The sequence below is a fragment of the Fundulus heteroclitus genome, chromosome 20 (genome assembly GCF_011125445.2).
Source record: "Fundulus heteroclitus isolate FHET01 chromosome 20, MU-UCD_Fhet_4.1, whole genome shotgun sequence".
NCBI classification, from domain to species: domain Eukaryota; kingdom Metazoa; phylum Chordata; class Actinopteri; order Cyprinodontiformes; family Fundulidae; genus Fundulus; species Fundulus heteroclitus.
Window position 1 is genome coordinate 21,828,516 of NC_046380.1, and position 25,539 is coordinate 21,854,054.

Here is a 25,539-nt window from a genome sequence, read left to right on the forward strand (position 1 = left end):
CCCATCCCTTCAGGCAAAACTAGCGATCGGAAAGCTGGAAGATGTTTTCCCATCTTTGGGCCCTTCATGTATGTGTGTATAGTAGGATATTAAAGAGGCGAAACGGTTGGAAATAACTTTGTATTCTGACTCCTGTCAAATAATACAGAAAGAAAATGTGTGGCACAAAAGTAGTCACTTAAAACTCAAATCGTTTAGCACTCTAAACATTAGGAAAATATACGTCTATACAGTAACAAACAAGGCTGCACATTCATTTCCTACATGAAGCCTTTGCTTGATAAACACAAACTGATTAATATTGATATAAGTCCCCATTTAATTTAAATGGTCATTTGCTCTTAATTCAGCAGCCTCACTATTTGCCGGCTGTCTACGCAGAAGAGGGATTATTTCTCGTTTTTGTCCTCGGGGAACGTCAGCTGCAGTCTGCTCAGTGTTTTTATGAAGTACTTGGGCAGCGGGCAGGACACGCTGACGTCAGCCCGGCTGTGACCCGGCAGCACCAGCTGCCGCGCATGCAGATGGAGAGGAAGGTGCCGGCTCTTGGTCTGCTCCAGTCCGAGCTTCTTCAGAACGCGTTCTGGTAATTTCTGTAGAGCGAACGAGATCAATTTGCAAAAATGTGAGGTAGTGTGCATTTTACTAATTACATTCCTACAGGTGCATTTAAAAGGGAAATGGAATATCAAAGTTAATTTCAATAATTCAAATAATGAAACATGCATGTAGTCACTATACATAATGTTTCCAGCACCTATTTCTGTTCATTTTGATGATTACGGCTTACAGTTTAAAACGTAGAAGATTAATTAATGCTGAAGAAGCTGGCTGTTCACAGGATGCTGTGTCCAAACATTAATGGAAAGTTGAGTGGAAGGAAAAAAGGTGTTGATTCAAAGAGGGATGACCGTATAGGATTGTGAACCAAAGCTCAAGAATTTGGAGGAGATTCACAATCTGTAGAGTCAGTATGGAGCTACAACAGTCGTGCCCTGAACGTCTGTCATATACCTCTGAGACGCTCCTGGACCAGAATCAACATAAAGTGTCTTACCCTGGTTAGGGTTATGAGGTCATGAATTAAGTTTCCGGTCTGAGTACTTGGTGTCGCGCCATCTGCTGGCGTTGGTCCACTGGGTTTTGTAAAGTCTAATGCCAGCAAAGTGGTTTGGCATGAAATATTCAAGCACTTCAGATCCTTCTACAGACCAGCCTTATGGAGAAGCAGATTTCCTCTTTCAGCAAGACTTGGCACCGAAAGCACCAATATCTACTTTACTGACCATGATGTGACTGAGAGACGGGCCAGCACGCTGATAGAGAATCCCTCATAGAGAATATATAGAGCATCGTTGAAGAAGATGACCCAAAGGCCACTATCAAAGTAACCCGGGCCTGCTGACCAGCTCAGCAGAACCACAGGCTGATGGCCTCCGTGCCACACCGCACTGATGCAGTAATTAAGGGAAAAGGAGCCCCAACCAGCAGAGAGCATCTACTGTACTGAACATGGAGATACTTAAAATTTTCCATTAGCTATAAGCCATTCCCATCAGAATTAACCAATATTGCTCTAATGAATCTATACGCTTACATTTTTTTTTTTAAATTAGTTACATTAAGTTTTTGGTGATACTCTAATTTACATGCTCATGAAAATAAAAGATGGGAAAGGCAACTCCTTTAGCAGTCAACTAAGTATGCTTATGTTACTTGTAAGTAACATCCTAATTTAAAAAAATTAAAATAAAATCCTTAACTACAGGAAGCTGCTGTTTAACTTCATTTTAAGTCTCCGGTGAGGCACACAGCTGAATGAAAAGCATCAATGTTGGGTATCAGCAGCTATAAAAATGTTTTTTTCTGCAACCATAAGACAAAATTACAAACTCCTGCATAGCTGTTAATATATAAGTGACTAATAAGTGTTCACTACAGTCTCATGTTGTTACAAACCCGATTGTTGTGACATTTCTCACTTGTCGAATGATTTTGGTCAGTTTGCCCCTTTGCCAAGTTTTACCATTTCATCCATTTAGGACCCAAAAAGACAATTTTGCATGCAACCACTGGGTATCAGTTTTTTTTTTCATAAATTACCTAGATAAATAACCACATTACAAATTTATTAGTACATTTAAATAAATAATATTGTTTTTAGGAAGACTTTACATTAATTTCAAAGGATTGTGGGTCTGATGCCTGTTGACTGGTGAGAAAAATCAGGTCCTCTTATTAGGCCAAAATTACCTGCGCTGCCAGTAGAAATCAATCAAACATCCATAACTCCGTACGGTAATTAGGACAAGATTATAGCAATTTAGCTTTAAATAGTCGGTTGTCAATGTGGTACTAAACGTCCCCTCAGCAGGTTGGCGTTAACCCATGGTTTGTATGAAACGTGTGTGAAGTGACTTCCTTCAATCAGGTATAAACGGCAAAGGGACAAAATGACCACTACCCACACCTGTGTTCTCTGCAGTACATTAAAAACATGTTTTACCTGTGGTGCCAGTTTGCTCCAGTGGGAATATTTGTGATCTCCAAGGATGGGACATGCCAGAGCGTATGCCATGTGGACCCGCATCTGGTGCTTCACCCCTGTGGAAGGAAGAAAAGTGCAAAAGTTAACCTTGAAGGAAACTAAAATGATTCGGAGGGACGTGTGTAACGTTTCCTGGAGTCGTGTTGTCTGACCGGCGAAAGCCTGGAGCTCGACGAGGCTGCAGCCGTTGCTGCTGTCCAGGACTCTGTACTTAGTGACTGCGGACTGGGCCTGCCGGTGGCTCCTCACCTTGGTCAGGCCGTCACCGGCGTCATTCATTTTGAAAAGCGGACTCAGAGCCATCTGAAATGAAACGTGATAAAACTAAATAACACTTTTACACCAGCAGGGTTACCTCTCCTGTATTACAATATTTCTGTCTAGTCATTTGGAATAAATTGGTAATAATATACTTAATCTAGAGCTGGGTGATACGACTTAAAAATAAAATCTCCGATTTTATTATGTCAAATCTGATTAATAGATTTTTTTCCCCCCCTCCTTTTTACTTTACAAAAAGAAATTATTTTAAAAAGTCGTTTTTATATCGAGCATTTTGTCTGGAAGTTGACCTGAATTCAAAGTGAAACTGAAAACAAGCTGTCAAACAAGATGCCGGCACCGCCACTGTAAACTGAAGATATAACAAAATGTTTGCTGCCACTGGTTTTACACAATGAGCTACACTGCAAAAACAGAACTAAAAATAAGTGAAACTTTCTTGAAATGAGCATTTGTCCAATGAAATAAGATTTTTGCACTTAAAATAGTCATCGCCGTCTTATTTCAAGGAGTATATCTAATTATCTTATTTTACGGATCAAAAATACTAAGATCATCGTTTACCTGCTCAAATCAAGGCCAAATGCACTCATTTCAAGACAATTTTACTTATTTTTAGTTCTGTTTTTGCAGTGTAAGAACAGGCTTCACTTCACGTGTGCAACTTCAAACTAACTTATAAAAAAAAAGTACCAGTAAGTGAGTAAATTAAAGTGTGTCATATGGTAGAAAATGTTTCTTCTTTACAATATTTCGACAATATATTTTCCTAAACATATATTCAGCATTGCTGTTATTCTCTACATGGAAGCTCAATAAGTGCTTTGACAAAAATTTAAACACTTTATTGCCCAGCCCTAACATAATCCTAAACAAACATGATGTGCTCAGACTCAGAATAAATGTAGAATTTAGTGTTTAGTTGGTGGTTCTGAGGCCAGAAATAGTCTAAGCAGTCCTATAGCGCCAGAATAAAAGTTTAATTCTCATCTGATTCTGTTTTTCTCCAAAACGTTTGTTTTTAAACTTCCATGACTCAGTATAAGAAATATGATAAATATGCTTAAAATAACCTGTATTTACCAGCGTCATGCACCAAAACTGAACAGCATGACATATTTAAAAATGCATGTTTTTTTATTTATTTTGTGAGCGATCTGCATTTCATCATCGGACGAAAAACAAAGTTCTCAGGTGTGCAGTTAAGGGTACTCGTTATAGCTAGGTGAAGTTTTTCCTTTCTTTTTCTTTTCTTAAATAGAGCCAGATTAAACGAAGCCTACTTTTTACTGTGCTTTTAAATGCAGCTCTGGTTAACCTTCATTACAGTCCCATTATATGTCAATAAAAAAAGGAAACTAAGAAACACCTTGAAATGTGGCTGAGGACCTTTAACTTCTCTTTCGATGATGGGGATATCAATCAACCCTTCGGATGGAACAGGAACGCCAACTGTGATCACCCTGAGGAAGAACAGCCGAGCTGGTAAAGACCCACATGGGAGCTTCATTTAAGATGAAACCATGCAGCTGCCATCTTACCAATATTTCCTCTCCACCTGGTTATTTCTGCTCAGGGCGAGGAGGTGCTCCGCTGCTGCTTCGCTCCTGGCCAGCAGGAGAGCTCCTGTTGAATCCTTCTCCAGACCCAGACAGGGCAGCAGCTCGGAGTTCGTCTTCACCTTCAGTCCGTCCAGCATTTTAGCCAGAACAGGAAGCACAGAGGTGACGGACGTGACTCCAGACTCCTCTAGAAGACAGAAACGTTTTTTTATTTATTTTTTTGTCTGAAACATATCTTGTTTCAGACACATTTTAAATGTCATCCCAGGCCTTTGCTGCTCAACAATGAACCCTTATTGTCCTTTTGTATTAAAACACAAATGCCAGACTGTACGGATAATCTTAGAATCACAGAGTAAATATATGTGTTCTTCCACTGGGAAAACTTAGAATTTACTAGGGCTGCAGCTATTGTTTATTTTAGTTATCAATTATTATTTTGCATTAATTTAGTAATTTACTGAGTTAAACTCTTAGTAAGTTAAAATACCCTTGATAAACAAGTGTTTAACGCTTGTTTATTTGTGGCATCAATACAGAACTTGAACCAGGTGAAGCTTAAACTATAACAATTTAGGACCTCTGAATGAAACATATTTATAGGTTTATCAACCTTAAACACAAATTCTATATATTGTTGTACAGTTCTGGTGCAATTACAGCTGTGAGTAAGTTGTTCTTTCAGCTGATCACATGTTTTAGAGATTTTATACTCCAGTTAACGAGTATTCCACTACCAACTTAGTTGACTTTTATTTCAGCCCTAGTATTTAAAATATTTACATCCGATTTACTTATATAAAAAAAAAGATGACGCAAAAGTCTTCTGCTTGTTCAGGCCATTAAGATGTAAATATCCTCTCTAACTTGGAAAGTACTAAAAAAAAAACGTTCTAAGTGACCTTGGGATGAAAGGGTCCAGTACTTGTTTACCTCTGACAGGGACCCCGTAGGGTTTGTTGATGACCACCACATCTTTATCCTGGTACAGGACGCTCCGGTGCAGCTGTTTCGCCAGCACGTTTGGGTGAACGTTCTGCAGCTGCGCACTGAACCGCTTCAGCTCCGTCACTCTCTGCTGCAAGCCGGACAGCGGAGGCTCCGTCTGAGTCCGAGTCTTCGCCTTCTCCCGTCGGACCTGTCGGGCCAGGTCAATGGCTCTCAGTCGGGGTTTGTCTGCGGCGTCCGAGCCCGGAGAGTCCGCCGCCGCGGTGCGCTGACTTCGGCTGAGGAACGGCGCAGTTTCCGGGATCCGGCGGCAGAGAGTCCGGGATTTAACCAGAGAGGACAACATGTGGTCGCCCAGAGCGGCTGCTCTTCTGCCGCAGTTCATTTCGGGTCGAGGTGAAGGATGCTGCAACACATGAGCCAGGGGAACTCAACCAGCCAATCAGCTCTGCAGGAAACGCTGTGGACCACATCCGGGTCACACGTTTTTCAAAATAAAGGCGTTCAGCAGCAACCACCCTACTAGAAATAAAAACAGCTGCACAACAAGAAATTGATTTGCTCAAAAGATGAAAGTGATGCTAGAAAACGTAATAGCAAGGTCAACTGAAGCTGTAATCTTAAGAAAGCCAGAACCCCAGAATCCAATGTGGCTGCTTGGAATATAAAGCCTAATGTCTGACATTACAAATTTATTATCGCTTTAAGAATATATATCATTAAATCTTTTGCGCACATTTCCATACCATACCACCTGATTTAGCAAATAAGTTATGTGATAAATAAAATACAAGGTTATTAGCTGATTTGCCAAATAGACTGTAGCCTAGATAGATGTGTAGCCTCAAAGATTCTCAAACTTGCAGCTGGAATAGTTAAAATGTCTCTTATGTCCTCATTTTCCAACTTAAAATCTAATTTCAGGACAGCATGACGTTTCCTCCAGTTTTTCACTGTATCAGAGCACAAGCACGGGAATTAAATAATACCAAAGTTTAGTTTGTTCTTGTTCCCAAAGCGAAACAAGTTGTATTTACAATTTCTTCTGATGCTATTATGTCAAGACAAAGTGAGATCTTTCCATATTCCCATGCAGAAATTACCAAAATAGTGTTATAAATAGTGTAAAATAATCATATTTGAAAGCTGTAGTGGATAAGAGGAAGCTCAGCAATGAAGTGCATTAATCAAATCTGTTCTCTCACAGAAGTAGGCATGAAGCATTATGGATGATTATTGGTACGTAATTGTGATCAGCATCATAAATAGAGTTTAAGTGATACTTTTGTAAATGCAAAACATTTGTCAGTTTTGTATTTTCATTTTAAAATTAAAGTGTTTCCTATTTATATATGTATTATTTTATTTAAAAATATTTAATAAGTCGTTGCCAAACAGTAAATGAATAAAGGAATACGTTCATTAGTTTAAGAGTTGATGAAAAATATATAGAAATATCTATAAAACACATTTTAATTTGTTTATTCAAAGTACTGTTTCTGTAAACAAAAACAGTATTTTTATTACAACTATTTTATCTCTATTGCCTGTTTTTTTTATTAAGAAACTTGGGTAAGATGATAATTCAAAATAATATGTGAAAACTGAAAAGCTGAAAGCATTTCCGGTAAAACCTTGCTATTTGCTTCCGTTTTCATTAGTGGAGCTTGTTTTAATCACCGCCACTGCCCGATTGGTTCAACAACCCGAGGCTAAAGTTGACAACACAACACCGCCCGCGCCGAACAGATCCCGAGACCCAACCCGAGTGCATACTCGTTACAAAGCTTGTGTTTGCACGAATACGTGTATTAAAAGTGTTGTTAACCAAAACGTAAGCAGTCTTGCGTGTCTTTTAACGTTAATTGGAAATGCAATGCAACGTTTTTCTTAACAGAAGGGATTTTAAAACGTAATTAAGTCATCCAGGGGGGAAAAAAAAGGGACGACGTGTATACGTTTATGTTTTTAATGAGCATCTGGAGGGATGAAGATCACAGACAGCCTGTTGAGGAGCTTTAAAGTTGCCAGGACTTATCGACTGAATTCAGACAAAGTTAATTGTGTGGACTACAGCTCCAATGGCGAAAATTTCGTTTCGAGCAGCAACGACGACTGCATTCTTTTATTTGACATCCAGGAGGGGAAGTAAGTGGACTGTTCGTTGTTTTTTTTTTTAAAACGATAACCATGTAAATATGCGGAGTTTACTACTGTCGTGTGGTGTTCTGCCCCCCACAGGCCGGTCAGTAGTCTGTACAGCAAGAAGTACGGAGTGGACCTCATCCGCTTCACCCACGGGGAAGCCCAGAATGTGGTCTTCAGCTCCAACAAACTCGACGGTACAAAGACCTGCCACGATCAAAAGTGTCAACCCAAATGTGTGTGTGGTGCCCTGTGGAGATCAGTGTTTGCTCTTTGTGTCTTACAGACACGATCAGATATCTGTCGCTCACTGACAACAAGTTCATCCGATATTTCCCCGGCCACGCTGCAAGGTGAGTTAGAGAGGCAACATTCACATACAATACCCTGACAAGGTGCTCATACCACATCTGGGTTTTTAAACGTTTTGTCAACTTACACCACAAGCTTCTAATTTCTAATTGGATTTAGCTCTGGACCAGGGGCGGATTTACCATTAGGCGAAATTAGGCAGTTGCCTAGGGCCCCCAAGTTCCTGGGGGCTGATTATCCAGCCAGGCTTTGAGAATGATGTTGTTCCACCAGACTGAGAGAGTTCAGCATCATCCACTCTGCTGGTAAGCAGTCAGCACAGTGTACTTCCTGAAGATGACCCAGCTCTGGCCAATCAGCTGTCTGATCGTGCGCGCTGCTCAATAGTACAGAGAGGACCGCTCCAGGTGAAGAACAGGATCTTGCCAAGAAATGGAGACGGGCGCAGATTTACTTCCAGCTAATATTTCATTCAAATAAAAATGGAGAACAGATAAGCAGATCGTGACTTGTCTACTAGAAAAAGGGACAAAAGAAAACATAGAGGAAAACAACAAGAAAAGGGATAAGAGAGGGACAAAATGAGAAAAAAAAGTGTATATCTATTCTATTAAAATTTTTGTATCTGTATAATGGGTCTGTTATGTGTTGTCTTCACAATTCAGAGGGCCCCATCCCTTTCTTTGCCTAGGGCCCCACATTTCCTAAATCCGCCCCTGCTCTGGACTTGGACTGGGTCGTTCCAACGCAGCTATATCCATTGTAGCGCTGGCTGTATGTTTAGCTATGATGTCCTGCGTTTAGCGCCAACAAACTCCGACCAGCTCCCAGTCCCACAGCATGATACTGCCACCACCATAACTGCTCATGGGATTGGTGTGCTGATGTGCAGCAGCGTTAGTTTTGGTCTTTGTGTATCACATGAATCCTCATTAAAATACCCGTGTCACTAACAGTTCACAAACATATTCCACTTTCATGACTCTCATGTAGTTGGCTTATATAACAAAATTAAAAAATAAAGTAAGTTGTATTTGTCTAATCAGGGTAACTGCGCTCTCCATGTCTCCGGTGGATGAGACGTTCATCTCCAGCTCGTTGGATAAGACGATCCGCATCTGGGATCTGCGCGCTCCCAACTGTCAAGTGAGTGCTGGTGGCGCTGTGTGAGCTAACGCCGCCTGTTTAGTTCCAGCTCCATATTTACTAATAAAAACAAAGAAAATTGAAGGACGACGGCGTTTTCTTAAATCCATTTGTCTCATCTGTGTTTTCTTCTGCTTTTTATTTGTGTCTCAGGGTCTGACGGACCCTCTGGGGACACCCGTGTGTTCGTTTGACCCGGATGGCCTGGTTTTTGCGGCGGGGGTGGAATCACAGGCCGTCAAACTGTACGACACTCGGGCTTTTGACAAGGTACAAACCACAGAGAGATGTGCGAACGGACCTTCAAACAGCAGCTACTCGTATGACCGGCGACGAATTATGATCCTCCTGTTTGTCTCAGGGTCCCTTTGCGTGCTTTGACGTCCGATTAAATCGGGTCTGCGACTGGACTGGACTGAAGTTCAGTAACGACGGGAAGCTTATTCTCATTTGCACCAACGGAGGCGCTGTTCGCATCCTGAATGCCTTCAGCGGCTCGGTGCTGCACACCTTTACAGTAAGACACAGAAACACAGATGAGCTAAAAGGACACGTGGTTGGACTTGAGAAGGAGGGCTGTTTAGTACCTGGAGACTCACTGCTTTCCACTTGATTTCAGGGTTATAACAACAGTAAAGGCGTCTCCCTGGAAGCCTCCTTCACCCCAGACTCCCAGTTTGTCATGATCGGTAAGACACAGAGGGTTTTCTTTTGTGGGTCTGGTCCTGTCAGACGAGGGGGGGTGGGGGGGGGGGTGCCATACAGGGCTTTGCACATCTTGAAATGGTGTTCATGTTGTCGTTTTACAATCACAACCTTGAAAATGGTAAATGGACTGAGCTTACATAACGCTTTTCCAGTCATACTGACCACTTAAAGAACTGTACACTATTCACCCAATCGCACTCACTAACGCACACACATTTATACATCGATACGCAGCTCGGTAGGCAACTTGGGGTTAAGCGCCTTGCCCAGGGGCACATCGACATGTGACAAGGGGAAGCTGGAACCGAACCCACAACCTTTCAATTGCAAGTCGACTACTCAACCCATCAAGCCACAGTCGGTCTAAAAGAGGGAATCTGTGACCACCATTTTTTTAAGGCTTGCCACAGATTTAGGTCTGGACTTTGTTGTCCTGTGGAAGTTGAACCTGGCTATTCTTTTTTTAAATTTGTATTTTATTGTCTTTTTCACAGCGTAAGTCTTACAAGTCGCACATAGACACTGTCGTCTGATAAACTTTGGTCCAGGTTGACAGTCCGCGAAGGCACATTCATAAGTTCATTAAGATTTTTTGTTAGGAAACAAAGACTATTTATACAATACAAACCGAAACATAACAAAAAGTTTAAAATACAATATAAATCACGCTACATTTAGTATCGAACCAGCATGTAATGTACAAATACTTTATATCAGTCTTGCTTTTTCACCAATTCTCCACCTCAACGCCTCCAGAAAATAACCTCCCAACAGACCACACGCTCCAAACAAAGTCAGGTCTGTGTTGTTTTTTACAAATTGTAACCAACCCTTCCAGATGTCATTAGATTTATCAACCTCCAGCATTATTGATGCAGTTATTTTCTCCTTAACGTAAATACTTAAGCGATCAACCCATTCTTCCACTGCAGACACAGGAGAACTACGCCCTCTTCTGGATATTGCTTTTTTAGCAGCCAGAAGCATATTCTCCACATTTTGTTTTCCTCCCCTCTTTTTAAATTTAAAGAATCAATATTCCCAAAATACATAATTTCAAATCCAGTCAGAATTTTAATTTTGATCACCTCTTCAATTACTCTTTCTATTTCGATCCCATATTACTTTATTAAGGGACAACCCCAGAATATATGGAAATTATTTGCTTTCATGGCACCACGAGATCGGCAGCATCAGGTAGCTCCATATTTTGGAGTTGCAGAATACCTTATTGTGTTCTTCCAGCCATACTCTCTCCAAAACAATGACTTTGTGGTTTTCCATTGATTTTTCACAAACCTGGCTATTCGTGAAGGTTTTCTTCCAGAATTGCCTTTAAATTAGCTCCCTCCATCCTCCCATCAGCTCTGACCAGCTTCCCTGTCCCTGGTATTGGAAAGCAACCCCACTGATATGCCACCGCCGTGTTTCACCATATGCATGACGGTGTGTTCAGGGCGACGTGCCGTGTTAGTTTTTCCTCCAGATGAAGCGTTTCATAAGTAGACCAAAATGTTCCCTTTTGGTTACACCTGACCGGAGCATCTTGTTCCTCAGCTTTCTTTCAGTGATTACCTTCCTGCATGTCGCTCTTCCATAAATAACAGATTGGAGAAGAGCGCAGTGAATAGTTGGCCTGTCAGCCTCTTGGCTGTCCAGTCTGTTCTAGTAAACTGTGCAGTTGAGCCATAAATGTTCACATTTCAGATGATGAATTTAAAAATCCTCTGTGGGATGTTTAAAGCTTCTTCTTTTTTTAACCTAACCTTTTTTCCTGGACCTGTCTGGTGTTGCTTGGTCGTCATGACAAAATACATTGAGGTTTGCACACTGCAAAAAGAGAACAAAAAGTAAGTAAAATGTTCTTGAAATGAGGGTATTTGTCCTTGATTTGAGCAGGTAAATAAGATGATCTGCCAGTGGAATTAGTATTTTGACCCCTAAAATAAGATAATTAGATACACTTCACTTGGAATAAGATGACGGAGATGACTTGTTCCTATATTAAGTGCAAAAATCTTATTCCATTGGCAGATCATCTTATTTACCTGCTCAAATCAAGGACAGATACACTAATTTCAAGAAAATTTGACTTACTTTTAGTTCCTTTTTGCAGTGCAGTTGCAACACTGCAAAAATTTAACTAAAAATAAGTAAAATCTTCGTGAAATGAGTGTATTTGTCCTCAATTTCAGCAGGTAAATAAAACTATCTGCCAATGGAATAAGATTAACACTTAAATAGGAACAACAACTTATTTCAAGTGCAGCATATCTAATTATCTTTATTTTATGGGTTAAAATACTCATTCCATTGGCAGATAAGCTTATTTACATGCTCAAATCAAGGACAATCATTTCAAGAAAATTTTATTTAGTTATAGTTCCACTTTTGCAGTGAACGTAACAAGACGTGCAAAAGGTTTAGAAGGTTTGACCATGTACACAGAGTGTGTCTTGCGCAGGTTCAGAGGACGGAAGAGTTCACGTTTGGAGCACTGAAAGTGGGATGAAGGTGGCAGTGCTGGACGGCAAACATCCAGGACCTATCAACGCTCTGCAGTTCAACCCCAGATACATGACGTTTGCCACCGCCTGCGCAAACACGGTGAGAGCAAACACATTACATGACGCTCTCTGAGAGGCGCTGCTGGACAAAGTGCTTCTTGCGTTGCTCTTCATGTTGATCTTTACTGTTTTGATGTTTTTGTTCTTTTTTTTTTTTTTTTCAGTCTTTTTGGCTGCCGTGCATTGATGACTCATAGAGGGACCACAACACCTTCCCAACCAGCACTGACCAGGGATATCTTAATGTGTTGGACTCTATTTTGGCACAGTTGCATACGTGTCACCCAAGAAGTTCATGCGTATTCTTAAGCGCTCTTGTTTTTGCACTTAAATGTGTGTTGTTGTTGTTTTTTTTTGAGGGGTCAGTATTAGGAAGCTCTTGAAAAAGCTTTCACCACTTTTAAAAAAAATGTTTTTAAGAAGTGTTTTTAGTTTATAAACATTTATATCATGTCTTTGTCACTTCTTGTTCAATAAACTGTTTTTATTTGCATTGTTATTAGCAAAGTGTTGTTGTAATGGGAAACTTGACTTTTCCTCCTATTTTGCCGTTTTTATTTTATCATCCATGTATCTTTTTCAATTAAACATTTCATAAACTCAAAAAAGGGAAACAAAATGAACAAAAAGCACAAACAAAATTATACGAAAAGCACTAAAATGCAAAGTTAGGACACTGGATTATTGTTGGGTAATTTTTTAACCTTTTATAACTTAATATTTGATGCTTAATCACAAAGCTTGAGTATTTAAGGACATTGTCCAGCTTTATTCATTCACTTTTATTCCAATGCATAAGATTTGCTGGTATAATATTTCACTTAAGTAATTTTTAAACTGTAGCCCATGTTTGTTTAGGTGAAGAAATGCTCAGTATATGTGAAATCGTTTTTGAACATTACTTATATATCTGCCATATAGTCAGTGAGTTTTTGTGTTTTAATTTAAAAAAAAGGGCCGCAAACTGTTATTTAGTTTGGAGTTAAGGAGAAGGGAAAAACTGAAGGAAGCCTGATCATCACAGACAATGAGGTGTCTTTATGTGGCCACGCACCTGTGCTCCGACAACAGTGTCTTCCTGAAGTGGAGGAGAGGGGTGGGAGCCATGCTGAATAATGCACGCATGCTTGGGTAGTGTACTCACCACAGAGTGAATAATGGATGATCCCATCACAGGTAACCTCACAGGCACACACTTCTCTGTCTCTCACCGACACCCGTGTGTGCATGCTTGTGTGTGTGTGTGTGTTCGATCAAACCATGTGTGGAAGGACAAATAAAAGAAATCAGGCGCGACAGTTTAACTCGTTACCAATTCAGTCAAATATTATTTGCACTTTTAATACCCTCCCACAGCGTTCTTTCTCTCTCCGGGCTTATTTATGTGTTCTCTGTGATGGTGTTGGAGCTGTTTATGCAGATGTTTTGCAACCTTGTCGGCGCTCCTCTTGCATAAACGTTGACGTGGTTCTTCATGTGGTACAGTGGGTTAAAGAGTTATTGTTTCTCCTTGAACTTTTTCACCTTTTCATGTATTAAAACCACAAACTTCAAAGGTAAAAGACACAGAGAACGTACTGCATAATAGAGAAAGGGAAGTAAAATTGTTGGTTTTTTTTTTTTGGTTCTCAATTAAAATAAAAATGAAAATCTTAGTGGTGTGGCGTGCATATGCATTCATACACTGCAAAAACCGATCTAAAAATAAGTAAAATGTTCTTCAAATTTGGGTTTTTCTCCTTGATTTGAGCAGGTAAATGATATTATCTGCCAATGGAACAAGTATTTTGACCCCTAAAATAAGATAATTAGACATCCTGCACTTGAAATAAGATGATGGAGATGAGTTGTTCCTATTTTAAGTGCAAAAATCTTATTCCATAGGCAGGTAGTCTTATTTACCTGCTCAATTCAAGGACAGATACACTAATTTTAAGAAATTTTAGCTTATTTTTAGTTGCGTTTTTGCAGTGTAGCTGGAAGTCTGTTTGGATCTGTCTTAAGTTTTTCCCCCTCTTATTTTTCTACTCAAAACAACTCTTGCCAAAGTTTCTCAGATTTAGTAAGAAGCTCACTCTTCTCAGATTTAGGTCCAATCCACACGGTCCCACAAACAAGCCTTGATCTCGATCCTACCATTGGAGTAGGTTTAGGGTCATTGTTCTGCTGGAAAGCCAACCTCCGCCCCGGTCCGAAATTAAATCGCAGTCTCCACCCTGTATGTTTATCCATTCATTTTCAAGGTCACCATTGTTTGCTCAGGTGGTTGTTTTTCTGCCCAGCCGTGGCATTTTGCATGTAGGCCAAAAAAAAAAAAAAAAAGTTACGTTTTAGTCTTATCTGGCCGGGGCGCCTTCTTCCACGTGTTTGACTCTGTTGCATGTTTTTTTTTTTCTATTAATGCACAACTAATAGCTTTGCTGCTGACAGATCATTCCACCTGAGCTGTGCATCTCTGCACCTCCTCCAGAGTTGCGTTCCAGCCTCTATGCAGACGTGCCGCAGGGTTTTACTTTTTGTGTCTAAATTCAGTTTAATGAGAAATATAGAAAACCATACCTACTTTTCCATTGAGGTCGTTAAATGTCGAAAAGGAAATACTTTTTGCAAGGAACCGTGTGATAAAATGGCACGCCGTGAGTTTTTCAAGGTACCCGGCCCTGTCCCAACTCTTAGCTCTTCATTCACTGGTCATACAGGCACAGCATGTACCGACTGCAGGTACCTGTGGAAAGGGGGACCTATGTTCAAATGTAGCGATCAGATTCTTGCCCGGTATCACATTTCTCTGACCAGGTCGCTGGAATTTGAGATCATGCTCTCGCGTCTGCCTGATTGTCCGTCCCTCGTGAAGGAGTGCTAAAATGTCATTGCATGCAACGCAGAAGCAGCTTCTGGAGACGCAGCTTTGGCCTCTGCCGTGAGCGTCTCTGCATCCCCTCCCTGGCTCAAGACAAGACAGGGAGTGACCCATTTAAGACTCCCCCCGCCGAGGCCATTAGCCCCGCTGCCATCGATACGCAAAGCGTTTCAGATCCTCCGTTGGGGAGGCATATCCACTGACAGGGCGCGTTATTACTCATTGGCCACACTTCCGTAGATTGAGTTTCAGGCGTTAGGGAGCTCCCGAGTCATCCTCCTGGGCGTTTATGACACTTGTACGTGCGTCTGCGTCTGTCTGCCATCGGAGGAGAGGCCGCTCACCTGCAGAGAGAGAGAGAGAGAGAGAGAGGGAGAGGACGCTGAAGACCTGGAAGGGGTCTGTGTTGCATGAGAGGGACAGGAAACTGGGAACGCTCACTGCCAAAAAGATGTCTCACCAAACTGGAATTGATGGTAAGTCGGCATTTAAATTAAAACTTGCATTAATTAAAACTAGATTCAAATACTTAGTGTGTGTTTTTTAGATTATTTCCAGCAATTCTGAGCAACAAGTCTGCAAATGTTTGCTGAAAAAAAACGTTGTCGGGTTGAATTAAAATAAAGTGACAACCAGTCACACAAATCCTTATTTAAAATGTGAACAAATTAGCCTTTTTTTTTTCATTCGTTCAACAGCAGCAGCAGCAGCAGCATAAATATAAAATAGTTTACTGACTGGAGAGTTGGGGGGGCCCTGGCTGACGGAAGTGTTCCTCTTTCTCACCTGGTGTTACATCTTTTATGAGACGGCGGGGTTTGGTAACCGCACTGAGACTAGAAGATGATGAGATGTTCAGTATCAAAATAAAAATCCCCCCCCCCCCATTTCAGCTTTTTCACAGGTTTTTGTTAAGAAACTGCCATCTGTCAGTGGTTGGTCAGGGTGTGAGTCCCTGTTAGAGCAGGGGTCACCAACATGGGGCCCATGAGCCTGTTCAAAAAAATAGCACAACCCTCCAGCGAGCTGCATCTAAAATGTTATTTTATTTAGTTGCTCTTCCTTTTTAGTCATACTTGTACTTACATATACATAAAATGAATAAAAAAATAAATAAAAACATGTTTATATTACATAAAGTTAAGGTGAGCTCTGACTCTTTAATTCAAAGGTCGTTACAGGTAGCCCTTCGTACGACACGGTACCAATGAAGTAGCTCTCAACGTCTAAAAGATGACTCCTGGTTTAGAGGATAGTGATTACCTGGCTGTGAATGAAATATTCACTCCTGAGTGGAGTCAGCTTCTTACTCACCAAACTCATTGTGTTTTTTTGTTTGTTTTTTTACTTTATTTTTGCCTTGTATCTACTTACTGCAGCTACACCTGAGCTCAAACAGTTTCTGGCTCGCGCGAGAAGAGGCTCCATCAGAATAATGAAGATCATAATCAGCAATGGTAAACATTTCTTCTAATCGGTGGCCTCCTGTTGAATTGAGGTGTGCATTTTTCCACCTATTTTCTTTTGTTTTTGTTTTTTTTCTTCTGCAGAGGAGTTGGTGTTAGATTCGTACAGAGAGCCGGCGCAGAGCTGGGACAAGGACTATGATCAGTTTCTGCTTCCTCTTCTCACGCCTCAGGAGCCTTGCTACATCCTTTACCGTCTGGACTCCCAGAATGCACAGGGATACGAGTGGATTTTCATCGCTTGGTCACCTGACCAGTCACCCGTACGTTTGAAAATTAGCTTCAGTGTCGTTTGAACTTGTTTAACAGAGGAGCTGAGAGAAAATTAGCTTTTGTTTTGCTTCAAAGCAATGCGTTTTTCTCTTAAAGGAACTTATTTCTTCATGTTTTGCTGACAAGGAGCCAGACGTTCTTGTATTTATTTATAATGGTCTTTTCTTTTAATTTTTCCTTTTGAATTTTTCCCGGTTATTCACAACATTTTTACTTTAGTTCTCTGACTTGTTTGCTTTTTAAGTCACTTAACTCTGACTTATGATTCATCAAGCCATATAAAGGCTCCTAATCACGAAAAATTATCAAGTGGTTTTTCAGTAAATGAGTTTTCGAGCAGCCTGTCAAACAGATAATTTGTTGTCCTTTCTTTAATTCAGTCTATTACTAGACACAATGCCTTTTAATACAAATACAACAGTATTTTACATGCACGCTTAACTCCTAGGACCTGTTTACTGAAACTTTAACATACAGTCTCTTGCAAAACATAACAGTATTTGTATCACTTGGTTTCGCATTTTCACATGTTGCAGCCACAAACTACTTACAAGAAAAAACAGAAAAGTGTACGGACTGACATTTAGCTTTTTATTGTTACATCTGCAAGTCTTTCTGGGTATCAGCCTTCTTTGACTGAAATAGAGACCGAAATTTCCACCCAAGATTGATCAAACCCTCTTCTTTTTCGTGTAGATTCAGAAGGATTTTATGAAGAATGTTTGTAGGCGTCAATTTTTAATTCTTGCCATGGATTCAGAACTACATTTAGATCTCGTCCCCACAGCATGGGGGCGATGTTGCCATCGGCATGTTTGACCGTGGATATGATGTGTTCAGATGTTTTAAAATTAAATAACTAAAATAGTAGCAAGTTCCTGCAGAACTTGGCTACAGCTTGAGGAGATATTTCATTGATTTCGAAGCAGAGAATCATCTAAAACTCGTAGAGCTCAAGCCCTAAAGAACCGAGTTCTGACCAAAACTGTGATTTAACTACAGACAGGTTGATGCTGTTTACTCGTTTGGTGAGTTCTGTAGGTAAGATGTTGGACTGGATTTTAATTAAGGGAAGTGCATGCCACGCTATTTTCAGGATTTTAGTCATTAAATATTTCCAACATCTTGTATTATTTTTATTTTATTTCCACTTAACAATCAAGCACTACTTTGTGTTGGTAGATCACCATAAAATCCAAGTCATGATTGTAATCTAACCAAACGTGAAACATCTTAAGGGGGATTGATACTTTTGCGAAGCCTTGAATGGTCGCTGATTTATTTCTTATCACTTTCAGATGCTGTTCATCTTACTTTAAGTAATTTCTAGGCTTGACACTTGGAATATCTTGTGTTTAGTCAATACCTGCAAAAACTCCCAATTATAAGAGTGATTCGTCACGTGATAAGGTTGTTGTTTTTATCTTGGATGCCGTGTTTATGTTAAATAGTATGATTACTTGAAGCATCACTGTGCACTGATTATCAGCCCAGCTGTGCTTCTTAAAGTAACTGGGTTTGTAAAGTTCGCTATTTAATGAAGGGTTATTTTTAGCCTTAGAATAATTAAATTTTTGAAGCTGTCGACTGCACGGAGTCACAGATTTATAGCAAAAAAAGACTTTTGTTGAGCTATATTTTGTATTAAATTGTCCATTGTGTCGTCATTGCTTGAATACCAGAAAATATTCTGAAATAATTTTAGGTCCATGGTGTCCATCTCTACTTCACATTTGTCCTCTACTTATCCATTTTCTTTATTTTTAAGCTCAAGCTGTGCTGAAAATAAGTTAAATTAAAGTTAAAAGAAAAGCTCTGCAAAAATGCACAAAATTGTTTTTTATACTTTTATAAGTTGTCACTTTTACATGTTAAAAATACCTTTATCTACATTTACTAAGTTTTGAAAAACTTATATTCAATGAAATAATACAACTGTCAAAGAACAATATTTTCTAAAAATAACACGGAAATTATATTTCTAAACATTTTCTTTTCACTATTCAGATAAAAGATATTATAGGAGAAAAAGGGCCTGAAATAAAGAAATAATCTCCAACTTCAGTTTATAATCTCTGTTGTAATTGTGTCCAACCAGCAGATTTAAACCGATTGTTCTTGCTGCGTTTTGCATTTGGGTTTTAATCGTGCTGTAAAACAAATAACTCGACGTACCAATGATTGTCTATTTAAAAATACTTTTTGCCCTAAACTTACAGAAAATGATTGTACAGACCCTGACGGCCACAGCTGCTCTCTGTCCCCCCCTGTGTGTCCTGTAGGTGAGGCAGAAGATGATGTACGCTGCGACCCGTGCCACGCTGAAGAAAGAGTTCGGAGGAGGTCACATCAGAGACGAAATGTTCGGCACAGTGGAGGTGTGTAAAGCCCCCCCAGCTTACACTGACAGATCGACCTGTCGCCTCCTGACTGGTGTCATTCAGCAGCCTTTTGTTGGCTTTCCTTCTGCAGGACGATCTGTGCTTTCAGGGATACATACGCCACAGATCCTCCTGCTCCTCTCCAGCTCCTCTCACAGCGGCCGAGCAGGAGCTGCAACGAATTAAAGTCACAGAGGTGCTTATGAAATCACGCGGCCCAAAGGCGTTATGGGGGCCTTGCATAAGTATCCATATGATCTGGAAGCTTTTCGTGACAGGTTTACGGTATAAGCACAAACCTTAATGTTTTTTCATTGATATTTCACTGGGTAGAGCAACACAAAGTAGGACAAAATTATGAATTGGAAGGAAAACTATACAGGTTTCTGCAAATATTTTCCAATCACAAATCTGAAAAATAAGATATACACTCCTTTTCCCTCTGATATCCCTAAATAAAACTATTTAACAATTGTCTTTAAGGTTCAGGATATTTATTGATCCGTTCTGTGAGGCCTCAGAGGGTTGTTAGAGAGCATTATATATAAAAAAACAAACTGAAGCCCTAGAAACAACAAAGGAAACATGGAGAGGCCTAAAAGCAGGGTTATGTTATTAAAGAAATACTAAGCTATGAACAGCTCATGAAAGGGTGTTTTAATCCATTATACAAACAAGGAAAGAGTATGGCTCAGCTGCAAATCTACCGAGACATGACTCTCCACCTAAACCAGACAAAAGACCCATGGTGACTCTGGAGGAGCTGCAGAGATTCACAGCTTAGGTGAGAGAATCAGTTATTCCGTTACACATTCTCTGTGGTGAGAAGAAAGCCATTGTTAAAAGGAAACCCTAAAGACAGCATTCCCAACATTAAACATCGGTGGTGACATAACCGCAAGACAGACGGAGGTAAATCTGAAATTAAATCCATGTGTTAGAATGGTCTAGTCAAAGTCCAGACCTAAATTCAATTGGGAATCTGAGGCAAGACTCTTAAATTGCTGTTCTCAGATGCTCTCTGCTGAATTTGAAGTAATTTGCAAAACAAAAATAACTACTTTGTGTTGATCTTCCACGTAAAATCCCCACAAAACACATTGAAATTTGTGGAGGAAAAAAAAACATTGAAAACGTTCAAGTGGTAGGAACGCCTTTACAAGGGGCTGCATGTACAACTTGTGTCTTCATTGTCTGGCTTTGATGTGTTTTTTTTTATTTTTCTATTTTTGCCACAGGATAAAGTTGTGTGGGTAGGTGAGCCTTTTCTTACACAATCACTCAAGGCTGTGCGTTTTGAATCAGTTCAAATCTTAAGAAAAGAATTGCTCTTTTTGTCTGCAGGATGAACGGAGAAGAATCGCAACTCCAACAGCACGAGCGAGGGTCTGTGAAGACCATCTCTGCCTGTTCCCTCCATTTACCTGCTGCAGAAAGAAGCCGATTTCAAAGCTGTCTGTCGTTTTCCTTCAGGTCACGATGGAGTTTGGTTTAGACAAGAGAGCGCAGACTCTTCAGGGTCTTGCATTCCCCTTACAAGAAGATGCCAAACGAGCTCTGCAGCAACTCCAGCAGAAACGCATCAACTACATCCAGCTGGTGAGCCCACAAATAAAGGCCTTTGATCAAACAGTATATTTTATATTTAAGTTATACTGAGTAACGATTCTACATGGTTTAGCCTCCCAAATGTTGCTTGTATATTGTTGTGCTTCAGAGGCTGGATGTGGAGAAAGAGACGATCGAGCTGGTTCACACCAAACCGACAGAAACCCACGAGCTTCCCTTCAGGATTCCCACAGATTCCCCACGATATCACTTCTTCGTCTTCAAACATTCCCATCAAGGCCAGCCGCAGGAGGCGCTGGGTCAGTATGCTGTCAGCTTTTGCTCACAGGAGACGGTAATGTACAAAAAGATACATGATGTCCGAAGTTTCAGCACTTTACCACAAACATAACTTTAGACTCGAGTGTTTTCACTGCAAAAACAAACTAAACTTAACTAGAAATAAGTTAAAATGTTCTTGAAATGAGTGTATTTGCACTTTATTTGAGTAGGTAAAGAATATATCTGCCAATGGGATAAGAGTTTTGCACTTAAAATAGGAATAACTCATATCCATCAACTTATTTCAAGTGCATTATATCTAATTATCTTAATTTAGGGGTAAAATTACTCTTTCCATTGGCAGATAATCTTATTTACCTGCTCAAATCAAGGACAAATACACTCATTTCAAGAAAATTTTATTTATTTTTAGTTCTGTTTTTGCAGTGTTTGCATGTTTTTAGTTTGTAGTTTTTGACCATTTATCTTTGAGGCTGGAAGGCCTCCTTGCCATCACCATAATGTTTAGCTCCCTCCACAGATTTGCAATCCAATTTGATCTGGGGCTCCTGCTGCACCGCCTTAAAAACCTTCATATTATTTCCTGTTATAGGAAGCATGCCTGGTATCATTAGATTATTTTAAACCCAAATCTTTGAGGTGTTTGAATATTCTGGGGCTCGGCTGTGCATTGCTCTCTTTCTTTAACGTGAATGCCTGCAACCGATTTTGTTGCGTAACCTTTATCTTCTACAGCTCTTTAGATTACATTTAAAAGCATAGAACTATGTGGTTCTGTGTTTTGGTGAAAATGAGCCATCTAGCCGACATTTGACATCTTTTTCCAGCGGTTTCCAAATCTTCGTGACTGACTCGACTCTTGAGCATCACACTAACCACAACCTTTCTGAGGATGTCCGTCTTGGTGTTTCCCCACGGCTTCATGTCCTCACAGAGAGCCGACCGCGAGTTCAAAGCGTCACAAATCTGTTGTGTGACACTCCGGCACTGAATGAAATGACTGCGTAAAGCATAAGGATGTCTTCCTCTGACGCCCCCGCTGAGTGTTATTACTCACCCCGGACGTTCCTGTCAGCTGTGCGGCGTTTCTGTTTTATGTTTTCATTTCCTGCCATCCGCCTTTAGCGGCTGAAGGAGACTCGCGCTGATAAAGCTGCTTCAGAATAATCGTTTCAGCCCAAAAGGTTCTCGGCTTTCTGAAGCGAATCTGTGGCACAGAAAATGTTTGTATCTTTTGTCACAATTTTTTTGGAAAAGCAGTCGGAGGAGCTGAGGTTTACTTAACACAGTGTTTGGTACGTTTGGGCTGAGCCAAACCAGTTAGTCAGAGTTACCCTTCGTACTGTGTAACAATGATGTATTCAGGTGATTTATTAATGCAGCAGGTTACAGTTTCAGAACAATGGCTTAAAACCCTGGGACAGTCTCTGCAAGCTGTATTAACTTGATTAGACTGCAGTAAATTTAGAAAACCGATGCCACTACACTTCCTATACTCACCACAGAAATGTCGGAGTTAAGAGATGCTGACCTGCGCCCTTCACACACACCCCAGGCTGCTGCAACACCTTCCCATACCAACTACAAGGCCAACAGCAGAACATCACGCCATATTGTCTCATCTTGGCTGTCTAAATGAAGTTGTGACATTCATGAGGCAGATCCTTCTTTCAATTCTCAGTGACCGAGCCGAACACATTTGCTGTCAGATCACAGTTCTGCAGCAAATACAAAAATCTAAGACGTGTGGAGGGTTTCCTGAGGGGAAACCCCAAAGGGCTGAGCTCCTTTTAAAACCCGTTCAATGCTTTAGATACAAGCAAGCAGTTGCACTATCTGCTTCAGATTCTGCAGATCACCATATTCCTCAGATCAGACAGACGCTGGGAGATTGTGCTTCTGCTCTGTGTGCACAGCAGACTCCTGCTTCTGCAGCTCTCCTTGCTTTATATCATATTGATATGTCAAACCTGGTCCAGAATCCATTATTACTCCTTACTCTTAATAGGGGTTTCGGGTTTATATCTGCCTCTCTAGGCGGATTAGGCCCTTAATATTGGGGAGTTAACTTTAACCCCCTCCCATTCCTTGTCAGGGCCTTTTAGTCTTTTAGTTAGCGAGGCATGAGGGACACATGAAGATAGAAAGAAAAGGTTATTTAAAACAGACTTTTGTGTGGTCAATAATAGGTTTACTATTTACCTTTGAGCTTGCTTTTATATTGAGGCAAAGGTTGTGTAGACCTGCTGACAAGGAGAAACAAATGTTTTACCCATTAATGACAACTCCTGTAACGATTATGGTGAAATTTACCTCTAATACTTAGTTTCAATTCTATGTTTTTCTCTCAATTAGTTGTTCTCAAACTTTTGTAACTACTATCATCACGTTTTCACGTCACCACCATACCAGCGGTTCTCAAACTTGATGCTCAGAGGTCTAAATCGGATTTTCTTAATGAGATCAATGGTCTGGAACAACTAGTAATGAGTATCTTCCTTTTATCAAATTGAATAAAGCTATAAGTGAAATAAATGACCCTTTATGTCAGCAATTGTTTGTTTGAACCTAAGTCTCGTTGAATTTTGATAGTAAACTGTAATCAGCATAGTTTTTCCAGTAATTCTATAATGATCTCTACTTAAAAGGTATTTAGTTCTTTATCATTCCTCGAAAAAAGGAAATTCCTCTCTTTGCACACAAGAATAAATGAAACACACTGAACTTCAAATGTAAATAAACCCACTGCAGTTAAAGCAATCGAGGTTAAAGTTGCAGATACCCGGAGACTTGTAGACAGGAATCCCTTCTGAACCTCTCACACATATAAATACATGTTCCTTGTCAGGGTTGAATGCATGAGATTTAGACACAAACTTAGCTATTAATCTTTATCTCTAAAACTAAAAAGCCCAGCTGGGAAATCCTTCCATTTATTCTGACTTGAAACTAGAAAGCTGAATTTGAGGTTATTCCCACATCTGTATTGCGACAGCAGAGGTAAATGAACCTCTGCTTGAAGCAAAGATCAATGTGCATGAAATGCTCGTCCATTGGCCGGTTCGTTTACTCTACATCACAGCTAACTGGGTTAGGATTTACCCTGTAAACATCTCGTACCAATATTTATTCTGAGTTGCTAGACGGCATATTGGACGTTAAAGTGAGCTGAAGCGTCTGTGCCAGCAACCCAAGAGTGCAACCTAACACTTGCATGCATATTTTAAGTCTGTAAATGCTATCTGCCTAACTTCACGTCTCTCCTCCAGTGTTCATATACTCCATGCCTGGCTACACCTGCAGCATCAAGGAGCGGATGCTGTACTCTAGCTGCAAGAACAGGTTACTGGATGAGGTGGAGAGAGACTACCAGCTGGAGGTCACCAAGAAGGTACAGGTCATCTTAATAAATCCGCACGGTCAGCAGACTCAGCATTGACCACCAATGAGTTGGTACTCATCCTCTGGTTCGTGTGTTTAGATGGAGATAGACAGCGGTGATGGTCTGACGGAAGACTTCCTGTACGAGGAGGTGCACCCCATGGAGCACACCTTAAAGCAGGTGTTCGCTAAGCCCCGTGGACCAGGAGGCAAGAGGGGCAACAAACGCCTCATCAAGGAGGCCGGAGAGAACGGGGAGGAGAATTAGACGTTACGACCACCAGCTAAATGCGAGCAAATTTAGAAATATTTTAGAAATGACCTGTTGTTTCACTGCTAAGCTTCTAGCCACAGCTTTATTTTTACTTAAAGACAAAGTTTTAACGTGAAACCAAGTGAAATGTAGATCTATACTGAAGTAAAACTCATAAGGACACTATGACGATGAGTCTATGTGACGGTGCATTTTTGCTGTTTTTTTTCCCCGCCGTCTTCTGAAAGTCCTTCTGTCCAACGGTGAGTCAGTCAACACGTAGGGGGATGTCCTGCAGCCAAAGCGTTTACAGATCCACAGCAAGGGTTTGAACCTGAATATTACTGCTGAGTGTATACTTAGCAGACATTGAGCCTGTTATTAAAGTGTGAGAAACCGTCAAAAAATCTTTTATCTCGGTAGTAAATTCTCACACTGAAAATTAAATTAAATGTCCTTTAATTTAAGGACATTTATTCAGTGGAGAAACGCATTTGAAAATAACTAAACCCACAGAACTTCTGTGAAATACATAATATGAAGGCATTTTTCTTCGCGTTTCTTGTTTATCGGGGTGTGGAGGAACATTCTTGTTAGAAATAGTTTAATTTCTGCTGCCTTTGGTTATAAATATACTGCGACACGGAAGCACATTTTCCTTAGCTTCTCTTCAAAAGGGAAAAGACAGGAGGGCACTCCATTTAAAGACGAGCATGTTCTTCTTCTAAGTCAGGGAGTCACTATATAGTAGTAGAACTAAGAAAATCGATAATAACATATGATAATATATCACAATGACTTCCTCACGTGCACCAGATGTGATATGATTGTGAATTTAGCCAGTTCAAGGATTTTG

General features: G+C 40.4%; 3 protein-coding genes across 5 annotated transcripts; 2 read left to right on the forward strand and 1 right to left on the reverse strand.

Moving 5' to 3' along the window:
- Positions 1-106: 106 nt before the first annotated feature.
- On the reverse strand, positions 107-5,800 carry LOC105927159 (mitochondrial RNA pseudouridine synthase rpusd4). Of its 2 annotated transcripts, none has more exons than XM_012863797.3 (6): positions 5,326-5,800; positions 4,372-4,579; positions 4,200-4,293; positions 2,701-2,851; positions 2,507-2,604; positions 107-593 (listed from the first exon to the last, which is right to left on the reverse strand). In XM_012863797.3, the coding sequence occupies exons 1-6, from the start codon at positions 5,723-5,725 to the stop codon at positions 390-392; spliced, it is 1,155 nt and encodes a 384-aa protein (XP_012719251.2). In that variant the 5' UTR covers positions 5,726-5,800; the 3' UTR covers positions 107-389. The 2 variants fall into 2 exon arrangements, with proteins under 2 accessions (XP_012719251.2, XP_036007120.1); XM_036151227.1 differs by lacking the exon at positions 107-593 and adding an exon at positions 1,611-2,421.
- Positions 5,801-6,927: 1,127 nt separating this feature from the next.
- On the forward strand, positions 6,928-12,717 carry LOC105927193 (WD repeat-containing protein 82). The gene is made up of 9 exons (XM_012863838.3): positions 6,928-7,488; positions 7,582-7,682; positions 7,772-7,838; positions 8,844-8,943; positions 9,097-9,213; positions 9,305-9,460; positions 9,563-9,632; positions 12,116-12,258; positions 12,383-12,717. The coding sequence occupies exons 1-9, from the start codon at positions 7,328-7,330 to the stop codon at positions 12,413-12,415; spliced, it is 948 nt and encodes a 315-aa protein (XP_012719292.1). The 5' UTR covers positions 6,928-7,327; the 3' UTR covers positions 12,416-12,717.
- A 2,027-nt stretch (positions 12,718-14,744) lies between these two features.
- On the forward strand, positions 14,745-24,870 carry LOC105927192 (twinfilin-2). Of its 2 annotated transcripts, XM_012863837.3 has the most exons (11): positions 14,745-15,554; positions 16,458-16,535; positions 16,629-16,807; positions 19,100-19,195; positions 19,290-19,394; positions 20,437-20,451; positions 20,543-20,584; positions 20,672-20,797; positions 20,916-21,066; positions 24,319-24,440; positions 24,531-24,870. In XM_012863837.3, the coding sequence occupies exons 1-11, from the start codon at positions 15,368-15,370 to the stop codon at positions 24,696-24,698; spliced, it is 1,269 nt and encodes a 422-aa protein (XP_012719291.2). In that variant the 5' UTR covers positions 14,745-15,367; the 3' UTR covers positions 24,699-24,870. The 2 variants fall into 2 exon arrangements, with proteins under 2 accessions (XP_012719291.2, XP_021172808.2); XM_021317133.2 differs by lacking the exon at positions 20,437-20,451.
- Positions 24,871-25,539: the final 669 nt, after the last annotated feature.